Below are 21,217 nucleotides of genomic sequence, written 5' to 3'. Positions count from 1 at the left end.
CAGCAAGGGACTCAGCATGCGTCTGATGTGCAAACTAACCAGGTCCATGGAGACATACCTCCTCCCTTTGACCTGCACATCTCAGGCTGCAATCATCCCAGGCCAGGCATCCAGCAACTGGAGCCTACAATGTAGCCTTAAGGATGGGGAATTATTGGGAATTATTCACTAGCCATTCCTAAACTGTTCTCCCTGCCCTGCTTTGCCTTTCCCAAGAAAACCCCCATCAAGGCCCTGGCCTAAAACTATCATTTGCTCCCATCCTCTGCTTCTGACCCAAACTTGGTGTGGCCCTGCCTGGCAAACCATGCCTCTTGTTTCTAGGGAAACTAACATTAGACTTTTCTTTCAGTGGCACTGACCTCTCTCCATGTCATCACTCAGTTGCATTTATAAAGATCCAGGCACAAAACAGGAGCATCAGAGGAAATAGAGAACTCTTCCATAGCTACACATCTTCCCAGAAAGAACTCTGGTTCACAGGCTTTAGTAATAAAAGTCAGACCAAGGCCAATTCAAAGAAATAAAATCTAAAGAAAAAATGGCCATGATTTCATTTCAAAGCTTTAAGATTACCGTCTTCGGAAACACTGACTAGAAGTCAGCCAAAGAAAACATATAACACGCTGTTCCTACTGGTCCCCAAGCCCTGTGGAATCACTAGATGAAATGTAAAACAAAGACAACAGAGTGTGATTAACTGAGATCACTGAAAATTGATTTTTACATGCTCTGAAGTACTGAGATTAATTCCCAGCAAAAGACAACCAATAACCCAACAGGTATTTATTACACAATAGCTATGTATTAGAGGTGGATCCCCCCCTTTTTTTTCATTTTTGTGAGCCACACTTTAAAGGCTTCTTCATTATGATGCTGGAAAATACATGACATTTTCCCATGAAACCAAGATGTAATGAACAGGTATCATAAAATCATGGGTGGCACTATCTTACACAAATGTTTTACTGTCAATGGCGAAAAACAACTTATCACTCACAGACTAAAAATCCAGTTGTATTTTAATCCACTTTTTAAAAGAGCTGTTTTCCATCCATCTAAAAACGACCTCAATGGCATTTTTCTCCACATCATCCTATCTCAGTATTTCCAGATCTTTTAGGACCTTGAGGGGAAAAGTATGGTAAATAAAGACATTTAATAGTTTCTGCAAAGAACCATACACAAAACATTTCTATACTTATGGAGGAAAGTATAAGAGCACCTCAGAGCTTAGGGGGGATACCAGTATATTAAAACACTTCTTTCCAACTACGGCAAAGCCTGCAGTTCTAACACGTCATGTGGAATCCCCTGGAGGGCTTGGAAGAGTGTTGGGCCTCACCCTCAGCTTCTGATTCAGCCGATCTGGTTGGCAGAGAATGTGTGGGTGCTGTTGGTCTCAGGGTCCTAGTCCGCTTACCCCATGCGTCTCCTTCTCTTCTCCTCACCTTCTCACTCTGGATCTTGCCAATATCCTTTTCCTTGGTGAACATCTTCAGGACCTGCCCCACTCTTCAAATACTATGCTTAAAAAATGTATTCCTCACATTTGGCAGTTTTACCTAGTGCAGTGGCAGGAAAATGTCTTCTTCGGGCCATTGAGTTTGTTTTGCTGAGCTTCTTACAAACTTGATAATCCACACTCTTCAGCCAAGATTATTCGATATCCTTGTTTCTTTTCAACGTTGCTATCTGTAGGCATTTGATGTTCATGTTTTGTGACCTCAACATAGATGAAGGCATCACTGGACCACTTGTGTTCAGTGCTAACAGCTGCTGCTGCTGCTGAGTCACTTCAGTCGTGTCCGACTCTGTGCGACCCCACAGACAGCAGCCCACCAGGCTCCGCCATCCCTGGGATTCTCCAGGCAAGAACACTGGAGTGGGTTGCCATTTCCTTCTCCAATGCATGAAAGGGAAAAGTGAAAGTGAAGTCGCTCAGTCATGTCTGACTCTTTGTGACCCCATGGACTGCAGCCCACCAGGCTCCTCCATCCATGGGATTTTCCAGGCAAGAATACTGGAGTGGGTGGCCCCTGCCTTCTCCAAGTGCTAACAGCAGAATCCACCAACTTCCTCACCTTCCCACTCTGTGCCAGTTTTCTAATGGGGTAGAAACCCAACCCGAATGCTGTCATGTTGGTCACTCCACTCACTGTCACAACTAGAGTGGGAGATCAGGAGATAAGGAAATACTGACAACTAAAATGGGCAGTAACCAAGGAAGCAGCTGACAGTAAGAGCAATCTGCTTCCACCACCCCTCCCACCATCATACGGACCATGATACAGTCTATAAACTACGCCCCAAATAGAATGTAGCCACAGCTGCTGGAGAACGTCACTCTGCTCTCATCCCAGCTCAAGGTAAGGTTCACCAAATATAGAATGCTGAATACGGATTCTAACACTGAGATTTTTACCTAGCCTGATCCCCAGGAAACAAAAGCTTGTGGCTCAGAATCATGTAGTAAAAGCCAAAATAAAGCAGACTTGACACGAATCATGCATCACCAGGAGACTTTGCCTTAAGCCAAAGTGGGGAACCCATCACACCAGCCATGACAGTGCTCACCTGGCTTCCTTGCTCAACACTGTGATTTGTTCGACTCTAGACGACTTCTGTGATAACTCTGCTCCTGTACTTGGAGCATCAAAACTTGCTGTGCTGTGGTCTAGACTGTACTTCTGGTTCCAAAATGCAGCGATATCTCAGATTCATCCATTTGGGATTCAGAAATAGTTTAATTACCTGTCCAAGGTGTTGAGCTGCACTTAGCAAAGGATGCCATAAACATCACCGATTAAGAATCTTTATTTCAGCTTTTGGTCATTTTGTTGCCAAAACAGGTCTTTTTTGCAGCCTGTCTGTACAGTCCAGCAAAACAATGTCACCTGAAATTTCCAATTATGCTTGATTTCTATAGAATTCAAGGCCTATTTATCAAGAACACACCACTCAACAAAGATCATACTCTGCTCCTCCAAATTTGGCACCAAAAACCAGCTACTAATTTCTTCTGAATAGTTATCAAAATGCAACAAAACTTCGGATGCAAATGAAGTTGTTCCCTTTAAAACACTGAATCTGAAATATAATCTTAAATTCCCTTGAACCTGTAAGCAGAACTATCCTTTATGAAAGATGCTCAGGAAAGTAGACAATGTCTTGACTTTCGTCCATTGTGAAAAATACCCAAGACTAGGACCTAGACAGGCAGACTATAGCATGCTGGGATAAATCCGAAACCTGAAATAAGGAGGAACTGGGGAACTCTGCTTCAGTTATTACTTTTGAGCAGATCATACATATGTGGGCTCAAAAATTATCCTCAAAGGAAGTCAAGCTATTATCTGGTTTTCTTCCAAGAGATTACAAAACTTGATTTTGAAATTATTTTTTTGTTGAAAGGTTAACAGATTTTTCTTAATTTGTAACATTACACACTTTGTTGTATAAAAAGGAAATTCAAAGCTTAAGATTCAAAATACACTTGATTCTAAGGTTACTCCTCTGGAATGGACTCATACAAAAAACAAGCAGAGTAAGTCAGTGAGTCTTCTATAAGCATGCTCATGCAGCAGCTTTAAAGAAGGAGCACAATTTACAACCCTGTGTTGGAAATGTATTTGTGTGCTTAATGGCTATTCTCTTAGGCAATTAATTTTCTTTTCTGCTTATTACATAAAGGTAGATATGGCATTTTGGGACTTCCTGGTAGATCAGCTGGTAAAGAATCTGCCTGCAATGCAAGAGACCCCCGGTTCAATTCCTAAGTCGGGAAGATCCCCTGGAGAAGGGATAGGCTACCCACTCTAGTATTCATGGGCTTCCCTGGTGGCTCAGACAGTAAAGAATTCAGCCACAATGTGGGAGACCTGGGTTCGATCCCTGGGTTAGGAAGATCCCCTAGAAGAAGACATGGCAACCCACTCCAGTATTCTGGCCTGGAGTATCCCCATGGACAGAGGAGCCTGGTGGGCTACAATCCATGGGGTTGCAAAGAGTTGGACATGACTGAGCAGCTAAGCACAGCACAGCATGGCATTTTGGGGTGCTCCCTGCTGAAAGTATTCAAAATATTCAGGAAAGATTGATCAAGAAAGAGGATATACAGCTTGTCTGGCATACTGTTTCAAAAATATGAGTCTCAGAGTGACTCAGTTCTATTAATGAAAAACAAAAGATTATAACCCAGGACTAAGAAAGTCTGAAAGTCTGGGATTTTAGTCTTGGCTTGATTATGTGATTTGGGGCAAGTCACGAAGTTCTGTGACTATTCTTAACCCTATAAAATGTAAAAGTAGTAATCACCTACCTTTTCGTCACAGAAATATTTAAAATGTAAGTAAAGCTGTTCATATAAATTACTTTTAATCATAGGTAAAAAGGAGAATTATTAGGTTATGTGTCATGAAGAAAAAGATGCTACCCAAACTACAGAGGTCTCAATAGGCCATTATCGCAAGACTGATCTCTGCATGAGCCATGGAGCTTACTGCAAAGAAAATACAAGTATTATGCTCGTGGATTTCTCCCCGAAATCCAACAAATTCCATTAGAGATGTGTGCCTCAGGACACTACTGGGACTAAGTAAGAATGCACATATGACAACAAAAAGCTACCTTCATCACTGAAACAACAGAGTAGAACCACTTTATAGTCAACAGACATTGTTCCCTATACTGATGGGTGCAGCCTAATGGCAAGGAAGTACACGCGCCACCACAAGGGCACCTGGGCGGCTCCCGGGGAAGCCGGGCTGGCTTGAGCACTACTCCTCACTCCAATCTCCACCTGCCCCTCGCTCCGCAGGATCCCTTGTTACGGACAACGGCCAGGTTCTCAGTCTTCGATAAAGTGCTGCGTAAACAGCTTCCGGTCCCCCTTTCCCACCAGATTCACACCCACCACACTGATATGGCCATTCTGCAGCTACCACTGGTGAGGAGGACAGTTTTCAAAGGACTACGAGAGCGCGGCCCACCCTTACGTTCTGTGTGAGAAGAGGCACAATGGTGCTTCCGGGAGAGGAGGCTCTGTCCCGCCAGGTGCCGGAGTGCGCGCTGCTCCAGAGCGCCACCAGAGCAGTGGGCACTTGAGAACGGCTCCTGCGTACTGCAGAATAAAAGCACTCAATTTGTACCGAAAAAGAGCCCTTCTGCCAACCAGGTCCCAGGATGACAGACACTCTTGATGATACTTTTTTAGAAAGGGTGGCTTTTCTCCAGTAGCTGTAGGCAGTCACGTATTCCTCATTTTGACAAAGGATCATCCAACTTCAGGCATGGCTGTATATATAACTCCACAGGCAGCTAAGCCGTCATAAACACGCCAAGTATAAAGTCATGTTGAAAAGACATTTTTCCTCCCCAGTGTATGGCCCCAAGAAGCCATTATTATAATAGAGTATGAATTTCTGCTACAGGTTATTGACCTATAATACTAACAGTAAAAGTCTCGTTTAGTACATAAAGGCTTACACCATGACATGAAGTATTTAGACACAATCCACCGACTATTTTAAATTCGCTGTACACCTAAAGGACCTTCTTCATTACACCCATCTGTATGTATATGTATAGAGGTCCTCTTTGGGTAGAACACAGACTTTGGAGATGAGGCAACATACAGTGCAGCTGCTGGCGATGCCAACAGGCCATCTAGAAAAACGGAGTAAGTTCCCAAGGCCCGTGCTGCTGGTGGCTCTTCTGAGGCTTCAAGTTAAGAACTTTCTGGATTTATCTTATTGGCACTCTGCTTGAATAAAGACCAAGCTCAAAGGCAAGCCTTATCTCCTGCAAATTAATTCCACACACAGGTCTTAACTCTGTGTTTGGAACTGACTGCAAATTTAGAACTTCCTCAAATGGTATTAAAAGCACTACACAAAAAATACGCAAAAGCAGGTACTGGTTTTTCAAGAAAAACAGGACATATCTGCAAAAAATCAACAGCTCTGTAAACAGAGCTGTAGGTAACTGTTGGGACAACAACAGCAATTTAACATATACAGCATTGGATGGCCTTTTTAAAAAAAACTGCTGTCTCAATCCTTTATAATAATAATTAAAAAAAAGATTTGCACAACATGATTTTCTAAGAGAAAGAGTTCACTTCTTTGTTTGAAGAGGAGTCAGTCCGATGGTGAAAGGGCTGGGAATGTCAATTAAGATATGCAAGACAATATAATACAAAGTCTGATATTTGTTTCAACAACATCCAGTCAGCTCCTGGTGGGTGAAATACTGCGTTCTAGCTGTATCCAGGGCTCTTTTCCTGTGGCATTTTAAAAGACGTAGCTGCAGCTGAGTCAGTGGCTTTCTCTGCCGCAGAGGTCCTGACCAGCCACTCCGAGTCTGGAGGTCTGGGGGCCTGTGACGCTGCTGTAGCTGACTCCACTGCATCCATGTGAACTGGTAAGGGTGTTACGGTTAAAGTAAGGAGGAAAAAAGTCAGAGAGACAAATTAGAACAAGAGGCATGTCAACACAAAACTTCCATATTCCTCATATTTTATGTCCTATTAAACCAAGCAGCTACATAGGGTTTCTTTTTTTTTTTTAACCAAAAACTAAAGGCAAGATTTAAGTATGATAAGTATTTCTCCACATCAAGAAATAGGTTTAACTGAACAAATGAATAAATTCAGGAGTACAAATTCGTAATGTACTAATAACCACTTATGAAGCATTTATATGCCAGGAAGTATACTATATAAATACTGTATACTTACAATCTTATTTCTTAATGCAAACTCTTAGAAATAGGTATCGCCATTTCCATTTTTTGGGTCAGAAAACTGAGGCATAGAGAAAGCAGATAATTCATTCAGAGACACGGCTGTTTAAGCAGCAAGACTCAAACTCATATACTAGACTCCAAGCCCTCTGCTCTTTTTATAATGTTCCATGCCTCCAATATGACAGAGTCACCAATGAACACTGAACAGTAAGGCAAATGGTAGAAAAATTACACAGCCGGGCCCTGTTTTCAGCACGGATATTAAGACATTCTGGACAGGATGACACTGCTTGTGCAGGGCTGTCCTATTTCTTTTAGGACACCTACCCTTCCGGACCCTGTCCTTGAATGCTCAAAGCATTCCCAGTCACTGTGACAACCCCAGTCACTGTGACAACCCAACACTGCCCCCACATTTGCAAATGCCCCCTGAGCAGAGGAGTACAAACCACCATTACTCTACTGAAAACAAACATACACTAAAATAAAGCAAAATATTAAAAATTTTCATTTTTATCCTGTCACAATAATTCCACTCCCAGGAATATAATCTAGAAAAGTAATTTTCAAATTATGGGTCACAAAACCAATGTAGTAGGTCATGACAAATACTTTTTTTTTCCCCCTTAATGAAAAAGAACAGAAAATATCAGAGGGAACCCAAAGGTTTATTTCAGATTTTACAGGTACACCCAATATATATTCAAACATAAATTTCTTACTGTGAGTTACCAAGAAAAAAAATCGAAAGCTATTACTCTATGGCACATATACAAGTTTTTTAGAGGGCAGTAGTTTTCAAACATTTCAGAACTTCAACCCCAGGAGCAAGAAATACATATGACATCACCACCCAAATCTCTCTTTTTCACACACAAGTACGCATGCTCATTCACTCTTATTTAAGTGAAAATAAATTTCATAAAAACTGTACCTACCATTACCCCAAGGTCATCAACCACAGGGGAAAAACTATCTGAGAAAAACTTTTTGTGTTGGCTACATATATATTTTTTTATTATGGCAAAATACACACAAAATATACCATTCTAATAATTTCTAAGCATACTCCCCAGTAGCATTCAGTACATCCACACTGTTGCACAACCATCACCGCCACCCATGTCCAGAACTTTTTCTTCATCCCAAATGGAAATTCTCTACTCATTGAACAATAACTCCCCATTCTCCTCCTCCCCCAGCCCTTGGCAACCACCATTTGTTTTATTTTCTAAGAATTTGATTTGTTTTAGGTACCCCTTATAAGCAGAATCAAATCATATTCATCCTTTTGTGTCTGGCTTATTTTCCTTAACACACTGCCTTCATTCATATTATAATGTGTGTCATAATTTCATTCTGATGATGAAAGTTTTCAGGTTGAATAATAACTTGTTGAATGTATAGATCACACCTTGGTTGTCCACTCATCTGGGGATGAACGTTTGGGTTGCTTCTACTTTTGGGCTGCTGTGAGTAACGTTGCTAGGAACAATGTTGCTGTGAACACAGGTGTACAAATACCTATTTAAATCCTTGCTTTCAATTCTTTTGGGTGATGTATATCCAGAAACAGAACTGCTAGATCACAGGGTAGTTTTATGTCTAAACTTTTTGAGGAACCACGAGATCTTTACAGTGGCTGCACTATTTATATTCCCACCAGCAATACACAAGCTTTCCAATTCCTCCACATTCTTCAAACAACGCATGCTGTTTTTCGTCTTTGTTTGCTTGTTTTGATACAGCCATCATAAGAACTGAGAAATGGCCAAGAAAAACTTTTGCGTATGTTCGCCCACAGAATGGTGCAATACTTTCCCCAGTAGCACAAACCAGCATGAGAATAAGAATCTGATTACGATTATCATAAGAATATGATTGAAATGTTTATCAAGAATGACTAACTGTAATATATTCATCATGCTCAGAAATGGAATACTATACATATGGCAATAATGAATGGATTCTGGTAGGATAAAATGTGAACGGAATCAAGAACTAGGTGAAACTTGTAACTTATAAAATATGACATTCTACTTACAGAAGCTTCAAAAACATGTAAAACTAGACAATATACTGCTTAGAGATACATGTATCTGTTGTCAAAACTATTTGAAAACAACAAAGAATGACAAATAATTAACCAAAAATATATATTAGGAAAATATATTCCCACTCTCCTTCATAGAGTGGGAAGAAAATTTTTTAAAAAGACATTCTTTTTTTTTCCTAAGGGAATCTTCCTGTTTGAATATTTATTTACTTGACTGCGCCAGGTCTTGGTTATGGTACTTGGGATCTTGGGTCTTTGTTGCAGCATGCAGTATCTTAGTTGCAGCATGTGAGATCTTTAGTTGCAGCATGCGAACTCTTGCAGTTGTGGCATAAAAGATCTGGTTCCCTGACCAAGGACTGAATCCAGGTGGAGTCTCAGCCACTGCACCACCAGAGAAGTCCTGATGCTCTTTTTTGTAAAGTAGATGGTGGGTACATGGATACTTGTTGTACTGTTTTTCTTTACACCACGTATATATTCTATAAACGTTCTTTTGCGGACATTCAATATTTATCTTCAAAAACATTTTTAACTTTAAAAAATATTTAAACCTAATTAAAAGGCATAGTAGGCAATAAGAATCTGCCCCATGACTCCTGAGACAAGGACCAATCTAAAATGGAAGTACTGAATCCAATCCCAGGGTTAGAATAATATTGAGAATAACTCTGTTTTAAAGATTCTATTCACTTAATTCATACATTAAATATCTAATGAGATTGTTCTATGTGTGGAGTGCTGTTTTTTAGATGCTGGGGGTACAGCAGTGAGTAAGACAGGTGAAACTTCCTGCCCTGGTGAATGCACTGCTGGCATGGCTGGCCTGGTATCTGAAATCTTAGACAACTAATTAACAGGTTAACTGTTGGGTACCCTTTCAAGGACACATATCCTATCCCAAGAAGGTCAAAAAAGGCTCTTGGAAGGGCCAATATAGTCAGGGCTTTAGGGACTTCCCTGGCAGTCCAGTGGTTAGGACTCTGCACTTCCACTGCAGGGAGCACAGCTGGGAAATTAAGATCCCACCCCTCCCCCCACCCCCACAAAAAAATAAGTCAGGACTCTCAACAGAACATCTTGTCATCCCAATTCTCCTTTACCTAAAGCTATATGTTTACTTTTTGGAAAAAAAAAAAAAAAAAGGAATTTGCACACCCAAAGCTCTGATTTGCCACTCTAACAAAGAAAATCATCACAAGAAAAAGAAGTCTTGTTTCCATCTAAGTTCCTTATGCTTCTTATAACTACTTAGTCTCTCAAATTTTCAAGAAAATAACCCTTTTTTCTTTTCCAGTTGCATTCTTTAAGAACATACACAATAGCTGGTTCACTTCAGCATGGGGTAGACAGTACTAGAAGTCCCTGTTCTGGTGTATCAACCTTAAAAGCAGGTTAATACTCTTACTAGGATCCAGGGTGGATCCCTGTGCACTAAGCACAAGCATGTTTTAAAGCCACAGAGGGAAGGGGAGTGGAGATGGATCTAACCAACGACCCCATGACATGTCCTTCTCCCTGGTCTTTGTTAATATTAATACAAAAAGACAGGAAGGCACGTTTTTCCTTTTTGTTCTTCACCTTTCTAGTCTTATTAATATCTTTAAATCCAGTCAATTTCAACTCAAAACTTTCCACTAATGGGGGAGGGGGAAAGGGAAAAGATTTGTGGCTGCATGTTTAAGAAAGAAGCTGAATTCATCACGGTGACAGGGGAGAGTGTTGGCAGAGATCTGAGCTATTTATTCTTTTAGGAAAATCCTATAAAGAATGACACAAGGAAGCCTCTATCTGCAGTCTTGTTCATCACACTGGTGAAGAGTCCGATAACAGATGTATGCAGGAGCGTGATTTAGTGCCAGGAGCTGGCCCCTGATGTGTATTAATACAGCGGCAAAGCGGAACGCACCTCTCTTCATCACTCATTTCTATAAAAGAGGTGGAATCCGAGATGGCCCGATGTTAGGCAGAGCAAGCCCATTTGTTCTACTGACTGATGGCGCGGGCTTGGGCTATGTCCTTCACCTCCATGGGGCACTCAGGTTGTGGATAGGAAAAAAAAAAAGAAAATATTCAGTGAAGCAGGCCTTAGTCAACAAGTGAGAGGAGCTGGGCTTAGCAGGGGAAATGTTTAAGGCTCAAGTCTTCTTAATACCTCCCAGTACTTTCCTGATTTGAATATGGAGTACGGATTGTGAACTCTTCTCAGCAGTTCTGCTCTTATCAGCAATTAAAAGTTAAAAACATAAGCTAGACATTAAGGGGGAAAAAAAGAGCAACAACAAAAAAAAGAACAAAAAAGAGGGGAGACTACATTTCACTGTCTCTACTAATTCCACAGACTGGATGAAGACCTGGGTTTTGACGTGGAGTCATGGTTTGGAAGCAATCCTGTCATATATAAGACCAAACGCCTGCAGTGTTTAAGAGGGCAGCTTGAGAGTCATAGGGAAACTGGACTGAATCTTGGTCTACAATTTATGAACCATGTAACCTCAGTGACTATTTTAACCTCTCTAAGCCTCAATTTTCCCGTGTGTAAATTGGGAATAAAAAACAGCATCTCCCTTATTAAGTTGTTGCAAAGATTAAGTGAAATAATTCAGACAAAATGTTCAGTTCATGGCATGGCCATGTGAAAACTCGCTTAAAAAAAAATCTTCCTACAACCATCAGAACTGTGATTGAGACTATTCAGTATGAACCACTATCAAGTAGCCATCCAAACAGAAGCTCACACAGGTCAGTTTCAGAGTATGCTGAAACTTACTAAGTTAGAGAGAGAGCAGTTTCTATCTGTCTGAGGTCTACTCTTTTACTCAGGTGTCAAGTGCTCTGATCTATATATTATTGGGCTGGACAAAAAGTTCGCTCGGGTTTTCCCTTAAGTGATAATGGAAAAATTGGAATGAACTTTTTGGCCAACCCAATATCTATTTTCTGAAGAGAATAAAATAATTTATGATATACTCAATTCCCTCAGAGTGAATTCACCATCAGCAAGAAAATAACCATAAGTACTTCTGATAGGTCCTACAAGCAGATACGCTCTTTTTAACCAGAGTAATTTATCCTAAAATGTATTACAATGTATAAAGTATTTCCAATGATTACTAATTACATTTAATTATCTTAACTCCAAAGAAAAATATCTACAGACACCCAATATTCTTGATGATATAAATGATGATATAAATATATAATCATCTCCCTTTTTTCATGTAAGGATAACATACATACAGAGCACCTAAATCAATGAATCTTTATATGTGCATATACTCATGTAATCCCCACCAAGTTCATGGTATAAAGCATTTCCAGCATTGCAAAAAATTTTTTTATGTCATCCTCTGGTCCCTACCTTACACTGACCGTACCTACTATTTTGGTTTCTATAACTAGTTTTGCCCAGAAAACTTTTAAGTTTTAACTTGAAAACTTAATTAGGAATTTCATGACTAGAAAAATACGAGCACTCTCCTAGACATTAGAACAGTGATACGTATTGTACTGTACACAAACATGAAAGTAAAAAACCCGTGCGGCTCCTTTACTACTGACTAAGCTGCCACCCTGCCAGGGTTTTCATTACCACACATCTAACTTCCTGTCTGTGCTGCAGCAGAAGTGCAGATGACTCCAGATTGCCGACGGTGAAACACAGGCATTCAAACTCAAGAAAGCAGAAGACAGTGAAAAAGAACAGACTTTAGGGTCAGAGAGACTTCAAGCAAATTACTTTTCACATTCTCAGTTTTCCCATAGAAAATGGGAATAAAATGACCTACTTTCTCATAAAGGTGACATGAGAAGGTGTATAGAACATATAATTTAGTGCCTGACACACAGCAGGTGGTCAATGAAGGATAACTACATATCTAATTACCGGCATTTGGGCTGGACAGCGACGCCGTGGCCACAGGTTTCCGTTTCCTCTTGATGTCACGTGAACATGGGGGCCCCAGGTGTATGTTTGCCTGTCTGCAGATACGAGGAAGAAAAAATACTGCTTAAGACATTATGTTCAGCCCAGATGAAACCCCTCACCCACTACACACATACACTAACAAAATGGGCACCACCCTTTGCCATCAAGTGTCAGTACAAGATTCAGAATTAATCCTAACTTATTCTTTACACACAATATATACCCATTTTAAACTTATTACCTGAATTCAGAACAGACATTCAAGATTAATTTCAATAAATATGTGCTTCATTACATGCTGGTTTTGTACAATTATTTTTCATAAAAACCACAATTGTTCTAAACTTGTTAATGAAATACTTACTCCCAAGTGGTAATATATTGAAAAGTTTAATGCTGCATGAACACAGATATTTGCATAGAATTTCAATAGCAGGTTTAACCCTTCTATCAGTATAAATCTGGATTTCTAATAGTGACTGTATCACAAAATTAGTTTCTGTGATTTTTAAAAATAATAATTTATGTGCTAATAATAGGTTCCCTGAAATAAATATTCAGCTTGTTTAAAAAAGAAAACAGTAAGAACTTCAAAGCTAGAAAAGCAAAAGATTCTCTGAAAGGCAGTGGACTTAACACTGAAGTTTTTGGCAGGTTATTTTATATAATTTTTATTTTATATTGGAGTATAGTTGATTTAATATCTGTCAAGATGGCGCCCATCAGAGCAAGACCCAGTCTTACTCACAGCCAGTCCCTCACACCAGGAAGTGTCTACAAGCCTCTTATCCTCATCCATCAGAGGGCATACAGAATAAAAATCACAATCACAGAAAACTAATCAAACTGATCATATGGATCACAACCTTGTCTAACTCAATGAAACTATGAGCCATGCTGTGTAGGGCCACCCAAGACAGACGGGTCATGGTGGAGAGGTCTGACAAAACGTGGCCCACTGGAGAAGGGAATGGCAACCACTTCAGCATTCTTGCCTTGAGAACCCCATGAACAGTATGCAAAGGCAAAAAGATGACACTGAAAGATGAACTCCCCAGGTCAATATATTCTCAATATGCTGCTAGAGAAGAGCAGAGAGAGAGCTCCAGAAGGAATGAAGAGGCTGAGCCAAAGCAAAAACAATGCCCAACTGTGGATATGCATGGTGGTGAAAGTAAAGTCCAATGCTGTGAAGAGCAATACTGCATAGGAAGCTGGAATGTCAGGTCCATGCATCAAGGTAAATTGGAAGTAGTCAAACAGGAGATGGCAAGAGAGAACATTGACATTTTAGGAATCTGAACTAAAATGGACCAGAACGGGCAAATTTAATTCAAATGACCATTATATCCACTACTGTGGGCAAGAATCCCTTAGAAAAAATAGAGTAGCCCTCATAGTCAACAAAAGAGCCCGAACTACAATACTTGGATGTAATCTCAAAAACGACAGAATGATCTCTAATGTTTCCAAGGCAAACCATTCAATATCACAGTAATTCAAGTTTATGCCCCGACCACTAATGCCAAAGAAGCTGAAGTTGAACAGTTCTGTGAAGACCTACAAGACTTTCTAGAACTAACACCAAAGATGTCCTTTTTCATCATGCAAAATTAGGAAGTCAAGAGATACCTGGAGTATCAAGCAAGTTTGGTTTTGGAGTACAAAATAAAGCAGGGCAAAGGCTAACAGTTTTGCCAAGATTATGCCCTGGTTATAGCAAACATCCTCTTACAACAATACAAGAGATGACTCTACACATGGACATCACCAGATGGTCAATACTGAAATCAGACTGAATATATTCTTTGCAGCCAAAGATGGAGAAGCTCTATACAGTCAGTAAAATCAAGACTGGGAGCTGACTGTGGCTAAGATCATGAACTCCTTATTGCAAAATTCAGACTTAAATTGAAGAAAGAAGGGAAAACCACTAAGCCATTAAGGTACGACCTAAATCAAATCCCTTACGATTATACAGTATAAGTGACAAATAGATTCAAAGGAGTAGATCTGATAGACAGAGTGCCTGAAGAACTATGAACAGAGGTAAATGACATTGTACAGGAGGCGGTGATCAAAACCATCCCCAAGAACAAGAAACACAAACAGGCAAAATGGCTGTCTGAGGAGGGCTTACAAATAGCTGAGAAAAGAAGAGAAGCAAAAGGCAAAGGAGAAAAGGAAAGATATACCCATCTAAATGCAGAGTTCCAAAGAACAGCAAGGAGAGATAAGAAAGCCTTCCTAAGTGATCAATGCAAAGAGATAGAGGAAAACAATAGAATGGGAAAGACTAGAGATCTTTTCAAGAAAATTAGACATACTAAGGGAACATTTCATGCAAAGATGGGCACAATAAAGAACTGAAATGGAATGGATCTAACAGAAGCAGAAAATATTAAAAAGAGGTGGCAATAATACATAGAAGGACTATTAAAAAAAAGATCTTAATGAACCAGATAACCATGACGGTGTGATCACTCACCTAGAGCCAGACATTCTGGAGTGTGAAGTCAAGTGGGCCTTAGGAAGCATCATGATGAACAAAGCTAGTGGAGGTGATGGGATTCCAGCTTGAGCTATTTCAAATCCTAAAAGATGACGCTGTGAAAGTGTTGCACTCAATAGGCCAGCAAATCTGGAAAACTCGGCAGTGGCCACAGGTCTGCAAAAGGTCAGTTTTCATTCCAATCCCAAAGAAGGGCAATGCCAAAGAATGTTCAAGCTACCAAACAATTGCACTCTTTTCACATGCTAGCAAGGTAATGCTCAAATTCTCCAAGCCAGGCTTCAACAGTCTGTGAACTAAGAACTTTTAGATGGTCAACCTAGTTTTAGAAAAGGCAGTGGAACCAGAGATCAAACTGCTGACATCTGCTGGATCATAGAAAAAGCAAGAGAATTCCAGAAAAACATCTGCTTCACTGACTACACTAAAGCCTTTGACTTTGTGGATCATAACAAACTGTGGAAAATTCTTAAAGAGATGGGAATACCAGACCACCCTACCTGCCTCTTGAGAAACCTGTATGCAGGTCAAGAAGCAACAGTTGGAACTGGATATGGAACAACAGACTGGTTCCAAATTGGGAAAAGGAGTACGTCAAGGCTGTATATTGTCACCCTGCTTATTTAACTTCGATGCAGAGTACATCATGCAAAATGGTTGGCTGGATGAAGCAAAAGCTGGAACCAAGACTGCCAGGAGAAATATCAATAACCTCAGATATGCATATGACACCACCCTTATAGCAGACAGAGAAGAACTAAGGAGCCTCTTGATGAGGGTGAAAGAGGAGTGTGAAAAAGCTTAAAACTCAACACTCAAAAAACGAAGATCATGGCATCTGGTCCCATCACTTCATGGCAAATAGATGGGGGAATAATGGAAACAGTGACAGACTTCATTTTCTGGGGCTGCAAGATCACTGCAGATGGTGACTGCAGCCATGAAATAAAAAGACACTTGCTTCCTGGAAGAAAAGCAACGACAAACCTAGACACTGTATTAAAAAGCAAAGGCACTACACTTAGCCAACAAAGGTCCATACAGCCAAAGCTATGGTTTTTCCAGTAGTCATGTATGGATGTGAGAGTTAGACCACAAAGAAGGCTGAGTGCCCAAGAATTGATGCTTTTGAGCTGAGGTGTTCGAGAAGACTCTTCAGAGTCCCTTGGACTGCAAGGATATCAAACCAGTCAATCCTAAAGGAAATCAACCCTGAATATTCATTGGAAGGACTGATGCTGAAGTTCCAGTAATTTGGCCACCTGATGCAAAGAGCAGACTCATTTGAAAAGACCCTGATGATGGGAAAGACTGAAGGCAGGAGGAGAAGGGGATGACAGAGGATGAGATGGCATAGCATCACCGACTCAATGGATGTGAGTTTGAGCAAGCTCCGGGCGATGGTGAAGGACAGGGTAGCCTGGTGTGCTGCAGTCCATGGGGTTGCAAAAAGTTGGACACGACTGAGTCACTGAACAAGAAATAGTTGATTTACAATATTGTGTTAATTTCAGGTGTACAGCAAAGTGATTCAGTTATACATATACGTATGCATTCTTTTTCAGATTTTTTCCATATGGCTTATTATAGAATATTGAATTCTCTGTGCTATACAGTAGATCCTTGTTGACTATTTTATATACAGCAGTGTTTATATGTTAATCCCTAACTCTTAATTTATCCCTCCCCCCAACCTTTCCCCTTTGGTAACTGTAAGTTTGTTTTCTATGTCTGTGAGTCTGTTTCTGTTGTATAAGAATAGTTCATTTCCATAGTACTTTAGAGTCCACATATAAGTGATACCATATATTTGTCTTTCTCTGACTTACTTGACTCAGTATGATGATCTCTAGGCCTATCCATGTTGCTACAAATGGCATTATTTCATTTTTTATGGCTCAGTAATACTCATTGTGTGTGTGTGTGTGTGCGCGTGCGCACAGTACACACGCACCTTCTTTATCCATTCCTCTATTGATATACATTGAGGTTGCCTCCATGTCTTGGTTATTGTAAATAGTGATGCAATGAACACTGGGGTGCATATCTTTTCAAATTATGGTTTTCTGCCCAGGAATGGGATTGCTGGACCATATGGTAATTCTATTTTTAGTTTTCTGAGAAACCTCCATACTCTTTTTCAGTGGCTGCAATAAGTTACATTCCCACCAACAGTGTTAAGAAGTTTCCCTTTTCTGCATACCCTCTCCAGCATCTGTTATCTGTAGACTTTCTAATGATGGGCATTCTGACTGGTGTGAGGTGGTACTTCACTGTACTTTCAATTTGCATTTCTCTAATTATTAGTGATGTTGAGCATCTTTTCATATGCTTTTTGGCCATCTGTATGTCTTCTTCAGAAAAATATTTATTTAGATCTTCTACTGATTTTTTGACTGGGTTGTTTATTTTTTTGATATTGAGCTGCATGAGCTGTTTGTATATTTTGGAGATTAATTGCTTGTTGGTCACTTCACTTGCAAATATTTTCTCCTGTTCTATGGGCTGTCCTTTCATTTTGTTTATGGTTCTCTATGGTATGCAAAAGCTTTTAAGTTGAATTAGGTTCCACTTGTTTATTTTTGGTTTTATTTTCATTACTCAAGGAGGTGGACCCAAAAATATATTGCTGTGATTTAAGTCAGAGTTTTCTATGTTTTCCTCAGAGTTTTAGAGCATCAATATCTTACATTTAGGTTTATAATCCATTCTGAGTTTATTTTTGTGTATGGTGTTAGAGGATGTTCTAACTGTACACGTAGTTGCCTAGCTTTCCCCACACAACTTATGGAAGAGACTGTCTTTTCTCCATCATATATTCCTGCCTCCTTTTATCACAGGTTGATCACAGATGTGTGGATTTGTTTCTGGGCTTTTTATCCTGTTCCACTGATCTGTATTTCTGTTTTTGTGCCAGTACCAATACCGTTTTGATGAGTGTAGTTTTGTAGTATAGTCTGAAGTCAATGAACCCAATTCCTTCAGCACTCTTTATCTTTTTCAGGATTGCTTTGGCTACTTGGGGGTCTTCTGTAATTCCATACAAATTAAAATTTTTTGTTCTAGTTCTGCAAAAATGCCATTGGTAATTTGATAGGGATTGCACTGAATCTATAGACTTCTTTGGGTATACAGTGTTTTGACAATATTGCTTCTTAAGAACATGGCATATCTTTCCATTTGTTGTGTGTCATCTTTGATTTCTTTCATCAGTATCTTATAGTTTTCAGAGTACAGGTCTTTTGTCTCCTTAGGTAGGTTTATTCAGAAGTATTTTCTTTTTGATGTGATGGTAAATGGGATTGTTTCCTTAATTTCTCTTTCTAGTCTTCTGTTGTTAGTATATAGAAATTCAAGAGATTTCTGTGTATTAATTTTGTATCCTGCAACTTTACTGAATTCCCTGATGAGCTCTAGTAGTTTCCTGGTAGCCTCTTTAGAATTTTCTATGTATAGTGTATGTCATTTCCAATTTGGATTCCTTTTATTACTTTTTCTTCTCTGATTGCCATGGCTAGGAGGCTGGTATGCTATTTCATTTCCCTGCTTCCACCTTCCTCTCAACCTAGACAGATCCTATCCCTGATTAAAGGACCAAGCTGAGTCAGTCTCACATCTGCACACAGCTTTCCTTGAACACTCTAGGCCTCATCAGCCACGAATCATTATTTAACTGGTGTATATGTATCTGGTTTCTCTAAAGAGGCTAACATCCTTGGGAACAGGGACCATGTTTACATTTATTTCATAATTTTCCAGTGACCTACCAACTTCAGCACAAGGCACACAGCTGACCCCCACTAAGTATCTGTTGACTAAAACAGATATGAATGAATAAAAGTTTTAAAAACAAAACTTCTCAATTGTACACTTAGGGGGGATTCGAACAGTAATTTTTTTTAGCCATGCCGCACAGTTTGCAGGATCTTAGTCCCCTGACCAGGGACCAAACTCTGGGCTATGGCAGTGGAAGCACTGAGTCCTAACCACTGCACCACCAGCTATTCCCTAAAATGGCAAATTTTATGTTATGATATTTTAATACAACTTTAAAAAACACAGCCAGAGTACAAAGCATATACAAAAGACTCCAATAAAATTATATCAGATGAACTCCTACTTGGTAGTCCTAGCTGGGGAATCAAGTCTCATGGCTTAACAGCCTTAAAAATGAAACCTCACTCAAATCTAAGAGAATCTAGTTAGCAAGGCAACAAGACTACTGTTGAATAGGCAAATTTTCCTATCCAGAGGTCCCCAATCTGGCAACTTCCACAGTTTAAAAACATATGGGCATGTGCACCCACATGCTTCCCTCTCGCCCTCACACACACATGTATACTCTCTCTCTTTAAAACAGCAAAAGCTTAAGAGTCAATTCAACTTATAAACAAGAAAAAATAAGAATTTGACTGAAACCATAAGAAATATTTTAGAATGCAAAGAACTCTACAAAAGGCAGATATTTACAATATAAAGCCTATGGTCCAAAGAATTCCACCTAAGTCACCTTTTATTGATCATTCGCATCTATATGGCAAAAGACTGTAAGTTAGGTACTCCATGAATAATTAATCCTGAAACCCCAAGTGAAAGGAAAGTATAAATGTGTAAAATAGCAGAAATGATCCATTTTTTATACCTTACGGAGTTCTGGGAATAAGTCTAAATCAGCATGCCGATTTAATAATAAGAAACACATAAGACAGAATGTCAGAGGTAGACAGGTCTAAATGTAGATGTATCAATTGCCTTTGAAGTCAAAGACACAGGCAGAAAAGAAAGTGACACTACAAATTTTGTTTCTCCTTAAAACAGAGAAGTGTACAGAACAGAGCTTCTATTTTTCCCACAAGCAAGGTGCTTGAGTAAATACCATCCAAGCCCTTTGTTCTAGTTCAATCAAAAGTGAAAGCGAAAGTCGCTCAGTCTTATCTGACTCTTTGCAACCCCACGGATAGCCCATGGACTTCTCCAGGCCAGAATACTGGAGAGGGTAGCCGTTCCCTTCTCCAGGGGATGTTCCCAACCCAGGGATCGAACCCAAGTCTCCCACATTGCAGGCAGATTCTTTACTAGCCGAGCCACCGGCGAAGCCCAGCTCATTTGTGCTTCTCCTAAAGAGCCAGAGAAAGGGAAAAGTCAAGCAAAGGGAAACAGTTTACAGCCATGCTCCTTTCTTCTTTACCTTAAGCTCACTGAAGGACTCACTAAAATGTTTCAGATTAAACGTTAACCCCATTTCTTCAAACTAAACAATGTTATTAGACATCAAGACAGTGGCTACCCTTGAGCTGTGGCTAGTGGAAGAGGGACAGCCACTAGAAAAGGCTCAGGCAACTTGCGGGATTCTTTCTGGGAATGTTCCATTTCTGGATCTAGATGCTGGGTTACTTGGATGTGGCTTCATGAAAATTCATCAGGTGTGTATTTCTTCGTACACTTCTCTGTACGTATATTATCCTTCAATAAAAACTTTTTTAATTAAACTTTTTTAAATTAAAAACTATTGCTTCTTCAAGGTCAATGTTTATGAAATGCTAAGTTTTGACAGATACAAAATAACAATGATAACAAAAACACTCAAAAGGGTTTTACCGTAGTAATTCTCAAAGTATCAACTTGAGCTAAACAAAGCAAATACTGCCTTTTATTTACACACCGTCCATCGTTTCACAGCTCTGTGTGCTTGATACATGTCAAGAAGATGGCTGAGGGCACGAATTATCACTCTTTATGGGCCTAGTCAGTAACATTTATCCCATATTTTCAAGGAATGACACATTTTGGAATAAAATTCTTTACATTTTAAACCATTTTAAATGGAAATGCAATGGTTTTTTAAATGCTTATTTTAGTAAAATGAAAATAAGTATTACTTGCCTACTGTTCCGGAGAAGGCAATGGCACCCTACTCCAGTACTCTTGCCTGGAGAATCCTATGGATGGAGAGCCTGGTAGGCTGCAGTCCATG

At 39.8% G+C, this 21,217-nt stretch overlaps 1 protein-coding gene across 5 annotated transcripts in view; it reads right to left on the bottom strand.

Moving 5' to 3' along the window:
- Positions 1 to 771: 771 nt before the first annotated feature.
- The window catches only part of GPATCH2L (G-patch domain containing 2 like), a 60,242-nt gene continuing 39,796 nt past the window's right edge, over positions 772 to 21,217 (bottom strand). For 3 of the 5 annotated variants that reach the window (XM_027552501.1, XM_027552499.1, XM_027552500.1), the window contains exons 9-10: positions 12,690 to 12,784; positions 772 to 6,420 (exon numbers count right to left, since the gene is read on the bottom strand). In XM_027552501.1, the coding sequence (XP_027408302.1) occupies positions 6,260 to 6,420; positions 12,690 to 12,784 (256 nt within the window). In that variant the 3' untranslated portion in view covers positions 772 to 6,259. Of the gene's footprint in view, positions 6,421 to 7,396; positions 10,841 to 12,689; positions 12,785 to 21,217 lie in introns of those variants that run through there. The other 2 variants (XM_027552502.1, XM_027552503.1) reach the window with 2 other exon arrangements.

Source organism: Bos indicus x Bos taurus, chromosome 10 (genome assembly GCF_003369695.1).
Source record: "Bos indicus x Bos taurus breed Angus x Brahman F1 hybrid chromosome 10, Bos_hybrid_MaternalHap_v2.0, whole genome shotgun sequence".
NCBI lineage: Eukaryota > Metazoa > Chordata > Mammalia > Artiodactyla > Bovidae > Bos > Bos indicus x Bos taurus.
This window is presented reverse-complemented; position numbering and strand designations above follow the sequence as displayed.